Below are 9,863 nucleotides of genomic sequence, written 5' to 3' on the forward strand. Positions count from 1 at the left end.
ACCTGTAAATTCTTAGGTAATTGACTGGGGATAAACAAAAACAACACAGGAAAGGATCAAATCCCATACATCTGAATTCAAGTTCTTGTGTTGGGACAAAATATGTGTGTTTGTTTGAATTTCTTAAACCTACATTTTCAAAAGCAACTAATGTTTCCCATTTCCATTAAGGTTCCATGCTGGGCAACCAAAACAATGTAAAACTCTTGGCCAACAGGTTTGTATTTATGCTGTGAGTCAGGGTAAGACTCATGACATCTCTGCTTATTAATTCTCCTGTTTTAACGTGTTTGGCCTTTGCAAGTTATGACACTGTAAATACATTCGTGTCACTTAGCAACCTCAGCTGTTTCTAAAGGAATGTCTTTTGTTCTTGGAAATCTATTACAAATGCAGGCTACAAAATGATAATTGGGGAATCTAAATTCATCTTATTTGGATGGTGTTCTGGCCTCTCCCAATTCTGCATTTAAACTGTGCACAAGAAATTAATTTACTCTGCACAAGCATCCTTCATTGACACTATTGTTACGAAGAGAAGCTCTGCATATTTAATAGGCATGACAGAAGTTTCTGTTGAAAATAAAAGGCATGAGAAATGCCTGGAGAAACAAAGGACTAGAAAGGACCTAGTCACTGTGTTCACCCAGTTCAAAGTCTCTTACTGTTTTGTAAACAACACTATAAATACTTCGACATTGTGATGCAACACTACATAATCTCTCTCAGGAACTTATCAATCTGATTTATTTCTATACACAATGCCGAAGCCTGAGATCACGCTGTTCCAGCGTAAGGGTTTGAAATGTAAACACCTGCACAAATTAAATATTATTTCTTATTTCACATCGACTGGGTTACTGGGTTTCCATAACAAGTTAGAACATGTGCACAATCCTGAACACATACATGTAGTGGAAGGACCAAGATTCCACTGGACTGCAGAAGTCACAGGATTTAAGTGGCATTTTTGCCTTTCCTTAAGGTTTAAAGCTCAGAAGTCACATCCAGTTGCCCAGGATCAGTACAAAAGGTAAGACATATCAGTTGACCTTAATGTTAAAAAAAATAAGATGTATCTTCAGGAAATGCTATAAAATTATGTCAGAATTTTATAGATGGCCACATCGATTGCTACTTGTTTATGAAACTCATACTTGATCCTCTGCTAGGGATATCTGGAAGTCAAGTATTTCTAAAAATACCTTAAAGATCTTTAAGATCTTAAATCACATTCTAAAAACGTCAACAGATAAAGTGAGAGTGCAGATGGACAATAATAATATAAAGGAAACAATTAGTTTGTGACTGTAACATCTTACTAATAGAATGGCCTAGGCAACAATCTGCAGTGGGAATTTTGGCAATCCCAGAACACAAACAGACTATACTGAGAAAATAGTGAAAAAAATAATAATAATTGTGACAATGTTTCTTGTCAAACCATTGCTCAGAAAAATATTGTCAGTGGTCAGAAAAATCTTATTGGCAGTTTTCCAACACCTTTCCTCCTTTTATTTTTAAAAGAACCTGTCCCTGTTCTTAATGTTTTGGGGTTTGGTTCTTGGTTTTGTTTTTCAATAGAAATCATTGTGGTAAGCTGCTAAAGTAAAAGAAGTGCTGCAAAACTCATCAGTAACAGTAGAAGATGAAGTATGATAACTAGGCTGTGATTCTCCCAATCCAAATGAGGACATCTTGCTATAGTGAACTGAGGACTTAGCCAAATGACTTAACGGCTCAAACTGAAGAAGCCCCAGATTCTTCAGGGTTGAGCTGGCAGCCAACCTGCCACTTAACTCTGTATCAGGGCACCTTTATGTACAACAGCCACTTTATTGCAAAACCCACTGTTGAAATTGTTCTTATTTCTACAGACAGGCGCTAGCAAACAGCTGACAGTTAATAAACCACCATAGTGATTTCTGCCAGGAACAACTGATGGTGGTGGCAGACAGTTTAGACCTGCTCCTAGAACTGATTTGGGTTTAACTCTGGGAAGGACTCTGGGTGTTGACATGCTGAGATCTGCTCCGCAGGCATAAGCACAATGTAAATTCATACTGAGCCCACTTGGGTGTAGTTTTCCCACATAAATCTTTGAGGGAGGACTTCGGCTCTGGCATGGAATATTCTGTCTTCGACAGCATTTCAGCTTTTCTCTTACTGTGAATAAAGCTACAATACCAAAATGATGGCTGAAGTTTCTGATTCCTCTAGGAGAACCTACACTGAAACATTCTTCTGATAACTCCTTAGGATATACAAATTTACAACACTCGCTTTGTTGAGGTGGTAAAAATATTAACCATGATTAGTAGCACTCAATGTAAACATTTTCAGTGGGTTTAGTCCTGAAATCCTCAGCAGATACTTACTCAGTTGATCGTCAATAAGCCATCAATGAAGTTTTGCATTAAAAAAGATCTGAGAATATTAGGATTCTGCTAATGCCTGGGCTCTGAGCTCCCTCTCTGTGCACTGATCTGCTCTATCCTACAACCTTTTCCCAGCACTGCTGTTGGTTAGGGATGCAACGAAGCGCGATTTGTGATTATCATTGCTGGGCTCATGAAAGCCCCAGGTGTAGATGTAATCACAAGCAGCACTGAGCTTTTGCTGGTATAGCTTATTTTGCCTTTGTGGGAGGAGAAGAAAAGGCTGGAATAAGCTGTACTGGTTTATTGCAGTTTTGCTTGTACAGAATACCAGATTACCTACTCAGAAGTGCTCTGAATATAGATCTCCCTTGGAGCTGAAGTAGATCCAACCACTGCATCTATGCAGGCATGCCTTTATTTCACTTGAAAAGATAGTGCATAATTAGGGAGCAGGGTAAAAGTGTTTTCTTAAAAATACTTTGGCATGGGGAAACAAGTTCTCACTTTTTCATTACCTGTAGAACAACGCAATCTGAGTCGTAACGACCAGTTACCAAGAAGGTGCTGAAAATAAGCAAATATCAGTACACTATATATACAAATGAATGAATAATATGCAATTAGGTAGCATGTTTTATGTCCAGCTCACATCAATCCAGCGTGGAAATGTAATAATGGGCATGGATACCTAGGCTGGAGCGACCAGTAACATGTCCAGGTGACATGCACGTGTACATACACATGGGGTCTCTTTCATTTTGGACAGCAAGTGAAAGTAGCTCAGGGAAGCAAAACAGACCAAAGGACATGCCCTCTCCCTTGCCAACTGCTTTCTGATTTATCAAGGGCACAGAGCTGATAGCAGTTATGTGTGTGAGCAACTTCCATTTTACTAGCGGTTCCACAGCAGTGACAACCACTACATGAGTGAAATTGTTCCGGACTATGCTCCCCGTGTTTTGACATCCAGAAAATGTTATCTAAGGCTCATCGCAGAAACTTCAGCACTCGCTTAAAGGACGTGGTGGCAGTTTCAAGGAAAGGAACGGGACTGGGACAGGAGGCATAGGCAGGACAGAGCCTTGGTCCAGGTGATGCAATAAACTGCAGGCAGGTAGAAAAACCGAGAGAACGCCCATTCACACTTGCCTCACGTATGTTAATTCTAGTGATGGAAAATAAGACCCCAAAGGCGTTTCTATGCCAAGGAATTAAACCGCAAATGAAGGCGCCGCCGGTTGCGAGGACACGGCGGGCGCACCGAGCAGAGCGGCCACCACGTCGCGTTGTCACCGCGGAAGCGGGCGCTGTCGCATGAGCGTGTCGCGATCCCGATACTGACTCTGGCGGGCGACTAACGTAACGTGACCACCACGAGGTGACCTGTCCCCGAAGGCACCGGCGGACCCGGTACCGCTCGGTCAGGGAAAGGCACCGCGTCCACGTGCAGCGTTAACGGTAAAGCAGAACCGCCCGCGGGTGCGGCGGGACACGCAGCTCCGGGGGCACCGGCACACAGTCACACGGAGCGCTGCCGACCGCTAACGGTTCCCCGGGGCAGCGTCTGTTCGGCCGGCGGGGCTGGGGCAGACGCGGCACCGACCGAGGCGGGGGTGGCAGGCAGGCAGGCAGGCACGCTTCCCTCTGCGCCCGGGCGCGATCCGCCCTCCTCAGTGTCTCCCGCCTCTCCTCCGAGCACTTGTCCTGAGGCGACAGGACGCCGAAGAGCTCCCCTGCTCCCGCCTCCCCCAACCCCCGACCAGCGCACTCCGCCGGCCCCTCGGCACCCCCTTTCCTCAAAGGCGTCTGCTCCAGCCGGGCCGCCCCGCCCCCTCACACCCCTCCTGCCAATCACCCTGGCCCCGCCTCTGAGACCCGAGGTGCGGGGTTTGAAAGCGGGCTGGTCCACACGGCGCGCAAACTGGGGGGGAGAGGGAGCGGCGTGGCTGGTGGGCGCGGGGCGGCCTTGCCCGGCCGGTGGTCTGTGGCCGCAGGAGCCGCCCTCGCGGCTGCAGATGGGTCCTCGCCACCCGCCGCGTGGGGTGTTTGCGCCGGGAGCGGTCGGCGGGCGGTTGGTCGCGGCGGCTTCCCCCCCCGCCCCGCGCAGTGGGAGGCGCCCGGGATCTCGCGTCACCCATTGTTTACAAACCAACCCCAGCGGGCCGAGCTCCAGCTTCAACCGCAGCCGCCGGAGCCGCGTGTGCTCGCGTGCGCGCGGGGCGGCGGGCGGGCGGCGGCCCCGGTCCCGCTGCGGCACGGCACGGCAGGGCAGGGCGCCGGCCGAGATGCCGTGCCGCCCGGGCGAGCGCTTCCTGCTGCTGGAGCGCTCGGTCGCTGTGGGGCAGGCGGGCACCAAGGAGGTGGACGCGCTGGTGGCCAAGCTGGGCGAGGTGCTGCAGCTGAGCGCCCAGCGGGCGCCGCCGCCTCCCCGCGCCCCCAAGCACCTGGGGCCGGGCAGCGCCCGCGACCGCGCCGCCCCTTACTCGCCGCGCTGCAGCGGCGGCGGCCTCCTGGCGCCGCGGGGTCCGGCCCCGCCGCAAGCCCACCAGCAGCACTCTGAGCCGCCGCGGCCGGACAGGAGCGGCCACCAGCGGGTGACCAAGCAGCTGTGCGGCCGGGGCTGGCTGCGGAGCGCCGCCCGCCGGAGGAAGCAAGCGCCGCCGGGGACGGGCGACGGGCTGGCGGAGGAGGAGGACCCGCACCGGCTCCTGCAGCAGCTCATCCTCTCCGGTAACCTCATCAAAGAAGCCGTCCGGCGGCTGCAGCTGGCGGCGGCGGCGGCAGCAGCGGCGGCGGCAGCCTCCACGGCTTCCAGCGGCAGCGCCTCGGCGGGGAGCAGCGGTGCGGACGGCGAGGCGGCCGAGGCGGCGGCGATGCAGCCCCTGCAGTAGCCAGCGGGGACGAGCGGCGGCCGGGGCGGAGGAGCGCGGCTGGGGCGACCGCTGGCAGCGGCGGGGCCCCCGGCCGAGCGGACTGCGGGAGCGCGATGCTGGCTCCGCCGCGGTGTAAGTCTCCCTCCGCAGCGGGGCGCTGGGCCCCCCCCTCTCGCTGCCGGGCGGGGCCGAGCCGGGCGCGGCGCGGCCGGTGTCGGTTGGGATGGGGCGGGTGTGCGCCCCCCTGCGCCCCAAGGTCACCCCCGGCGCGGCCCCGAGCCCCACCGATCGCTAACCGTCGGAGACCGCGCACGTCGCCAGCCCTGAGCTGTTGTGCCCCATGCCCGCCTCTGCCTTCCCTGGGAGCTCCTCCTCCTTCCCCCCAGCCGGGGCAGCCTGGCCGGGGCCGCGGACCCCCCCACGCCGGTCCCTCGGCAGCCACGGGGCTGCTGCGCCGCCGGGCTCCGTCTCACAGGAGCCATTTGCAATAATTCTCGCTGACCCCGGCGGGAGCCGTTTCCCCCTCTCGGACTGATTTGTTTTATTTTATTTTTGTTTTTGTTTGGTTGGTTTTTTAATTATTTTAACGTTTATTATTTTTTTCCCTTTCCCGTTGTGACTGTATGAAGCAGTTAAAAAAATGTGAATATCAAAGCTGGAAGGCAGCTGGACTTATAATTGTAAAACCTGATGAGTGAATGGAGCCTGAGACGCATTGTTCACATAAGGTAGCTGAAACAAGTTTTTTCTACCAAAAACAGCAAATTCACCCTTCCCCGGCAAACTCAATGGCTCAAATACAAGATGCAGCTGTTGATTTTAAATATATGCACTTCGTACCGGAGTGTTTAAAATGTGTTCCTGATTTACAGGACTTACTGTCTTAATTAACCTGTCTGTATTGAATAAACGTGGTCTTGTTTTTATTTTTGGGTCTGTGTCTCATTGTTAAGGGGAAGTGAATTTTGATTCATGTGAACAAAACTCTGTGGCTGATGCTCCAGTGGGCACGTTTCCCTTGATCTTCTTTCAGTTGCAAGATCTCCATTTTGCAGACAAAAAAAAAAATCCCCACAACAATCCGCATAGTCTGATGCAGTGGGACACTGGTTATTAATGCACAGAGATGCAACTGAGCCCCTTTGTTTGCCAGGAGTGTTCATTCGTAAGCTGTGAGACAGCCCTGCGAGCAGTAGAGAATGTGGCTGTTGGAATTCTTAAATCGTTCTGAAACCAAAATTAGGTATCTTGTATTGGGGAAGAAACAGCTTGTGTTCGTTATGTGGGGGTTTTGGGGGGTTTTTTTTGGTTTTCTTTCTCCAGGGAGAGGGGAAATATATTCTAAAAAGGAGGGCAGAGAGGTCTAGGCAGTGTTTTAAAAATATATATATCTGTAAAACATAGAATTTGATGATGATGAAGTTCCAATATCTATTCTGAGTATCTTCCTTGTTAAAACCTATGTTAGGATTTTAGGAGTCTGAGAATGAGCTTCAAGATCAGAACTAAACACATCAGACAGACTGGAGCATAACAATCTCCCAACCCCCACTTAATTTGAGGTAAAAGCTGCTCCTTTGAAGAGGTAGCAATCCCACATGAAAGAAAATGGAAGATGTTTGCTTTTGTCCAAGAGAACAATTTGAGCAGCTATGTTTACTTCTGTGATTAGTTCTTTCAGGAATACATTTCATCCACAAGATACTGTGTTTTCCTCTGCATCCAGCTACTGATAGAAAGTGATGCTGAAGGTTTTCATAATGTCTCACTGAATTCCTCATGTTCTAGGAACAGTATGCTATGTTATTATTAGCTTTATCTTGCTTAGGTTATTAGTAGAGTGCAGTTTTTTCATACCAATGCATGTAAAATGCAAAGGAAGAAATTCAACATATTTTAGAACCTCCTAAATTACTAACATCTGAAGTCCTTTTTCTCATAACTTATGATGCTGTTGTGGCATTTTGCACAACTTGGAAAAGATTTGGATCTGCCATTAGTTCTTATCCTCTAATACAATAAAGTTATGGGTAGGTTGTCCTTCAAATTATTTTATTTAAATTTTTTTTGTTTTTTTCTTAATCCAGGGGAAAAAAAGCTCTATAAAATGCAAACAGAAAGCTTCAAATAGGACCCCTAGCCAACAACTACAAAACTAGTTGTTCTTTGTCCTTTAGATGTGCAGGCAAATAGATATTTGCCATGCCAATGCTGCATTTGAACCCTAGGTTAAGTAGTTTAATTACCTTTACTAAAAGAGCTGGAGGAAACAAGCTAAAACCCAGCACAGCTGATGAAGCCCAAGTTGTTACACAGCTACAGTTAAAAGTACATGTGTGGCTGTTGGTTGAAATTCTGAAAGCTGGCATGGTTGACTTGAATTTTTTTGCCACTGATAATTATGCATTGATTCTGCAACCCCCTTGCCTCCTCCTTCCCCCCCACCCCCCCAAATCCTAGCCTCTGTATACTAATGAGAACAGCTAACTTTACAAGTGTCCTTTGTAGTCACTGAAAGCCTCGAGACATTCCTTTTAAGGATTTTACTAGAATAACACTTTTCAATAAACTGGCAGTTGAAGTGAGGCTTAGAAAAGACGCTAATAAATTTCACAGTGACTGGCTGGTTTTTAAGCTTCCTAAATTATTTCTAAAATAGCTTTTACTTTCTCCTTTGTGCAAGGTTGGGAGATGTATATATGAAAAGGGTTATAGTGAGCTAAGTGTTATGTGGAGTGTGTGATGATTTGGTAAAAGGAATTTTGGCATTTGTTTCAGATAACTTGCATAACTCACCGCCGTGTCTTCATCACTTGTAATGTGAATGTCCTAAGCTCATGCCAGCAGCCTTTATCATCATATCTTCCTTATAAGTCTTTACAATTATCTTCTTCAAAATAGAGCACATGTCACTTCTTCATAAGGGAACAGATCGAAAGTGGCTTATTTTGATTTTGGAAGCCAAGTTTTGCAAGATGTTGGACCAATTGAAATATTGACAAAAGGTTTCCACTGATTCAGTGCAAATTCTCTTTTTCAAATACTGCCTTGTGCTACGCTGTGCAGGCATACAAGCAGAAAGGGACTTTGATATAAAAGTCACTGTTACTTTGTTTCTCAAACGGAATAAAAAAATGTTGAACAGTAATGTAAAGATTTTTGTAAGTTTTAAATATATGTGTTTATAGGTAGGGTTTCTACAATTCATTTAGCCTGTGCTGGTCCCTAGATACCAGTTGTTGATTTCTAGAAAGGCAAAAGCAAATTCGGTGACATGCTACATTTGGCCTTCATGGTATGCTTAGACTATCTTCATTTGTAAGTGAAAATGTAGTTTACTTCAGCTTTAAATTTGGTAGAAAATTGTATTTTCATAATAGGCATTTAGATAGGTTCTATATATTTTTTCCATCTTGTGAGGAAAAAATAGTTCAAACTACAAGATTTTGCAGTGGATCACATGAACTATAGAATAAAAAATAAGCCATTTAGATACTTGTCACAAGCAATATTGCAATGCATTGGAGAAGTTTATTTTCATTGTATTTACAGGGGGATACATCTTGATGGTAAACTTGATTTTAAGTAATTTTGTAAGCAAATGCACAAAAGACACATCTCATCTTTCACTGCACCTCGTTGTGGTGTTGCATTAGCATGGCACAAGGCTGTCACAGCTTTTGCGTTTGTAGTCTGCATCGCAGCTTAACTCCTCCTGCGTTTCCTCTTTATGATTGAACACGTGTTTTCCTGACCCCTTGCCCAAAACTCAGCTTCATACCCTTGTTATATCTTCTCTTTCTACTTTCAGGTTCCCTGAGCCTTTGAAAGTAACCCAGTTCAGCCAGAAGTCTGGCAGGTAGAATGATTTTTGTCCGCTATTCCCCTTGTGTCTCCTATCTCCCTTCTAGCTTACTATTGTGTACTGCACCAGCACTTAGAGACTCCAGTAAAAATCATGTTGGTATAGTACTTAGCATAATAAATGTGTTAGGAAAGTAGGGACTCTGCCGTAAGTCCTTAAAACCAGGTTTTAAAGAAAGCAGCCAGTGCATCTCATGAAATGCATAAGGGAAAAGAAGGATGTAGGCTGGTTAATGCACAACACAAGTTCTGGCCAGCCAGGGCCAGTCCCAGTGTCAGCAGCTTCTCCATCTCTATCTCCATCTCCATCTTCATCTCCATCAAAAGAGCATCTCCCATTCCCTCCTAGTCACCGGCCCCACGATTTCCCTCTCCTCACCCTGCATTCATCTCTTACCCAGGCCATTATTTTCAGCTTGTGGTTGTAATAGTTCACTTTTACGTGTCCTTTGTCCATGTTGTATCGCTCTTGTGAAACGTTAAGTAGCGTTGTTCTCCTCAGTTGCTCTTTGGTAGGTACTTTTGACTTGCTCGTTCATTTGGCTTCAAATATTGTAGCTCACTCACTTCTTGGCAGCCAAGATCTGGTTTACTTCTGATAAACCATGCAGTGTATGAGTTGGAGGGCAAGTTACAACTGTCTTTCATCTTCAGCTTGTACAACACAGGGCAGAAATCAGAATGTAAATCCTACGTGCAATGAAATGAACAGATAAAGTTAACAGAAAAATTCCTCCCAACTCCT

General features: G+C 47.0%; 1 protein-coding gene across 1 annotated transcript; it reads left to right on the top strand.

Moving 5' to 3' along the window:
• Positions 1–4,290: 4,290 nt before the first annotated feature.
• On the top strand, positions 4,291–6,207 carry LOC308037759 (uncharacterized protein). Its single transcript, XM_080339756.1, has one exon. The coding sequence runs from the start codon at positions 4,397–4,399 to the stop codon at positions 5,270–5,272; it is 876 nt and encodes a 291-aa protein (XP_080195882.1). The 5' UTR covers positions 4,291–4,396; the 3' UTR covers positions 5,273–6,207.
• Positions 6,208–9,863: the final 3,656 nt, after the last annotated feature.

This window comes from Nesoenas mayeri (genome assembly GCF_963082525.1).
Source record: "Nesoenas mayeri genome assembly, chromosome: 2".
Taxonomy (NCBI): domain Eukaryota; kingdom Metazoa; phylum Chordata; class Aves; order Columbiformes; family Columbidae; genus Nesoenas; species Nesoenas mayeri.

Coding starts and splice junctions, on each gene's coding strand:
- LOC308037759 (XM_080339756.1), top strand. CDS start 4,397: ATGGGTCCTCGCCACCCGCCGCGTGGGGTGTTTGCGCCGGGAGCGGTC.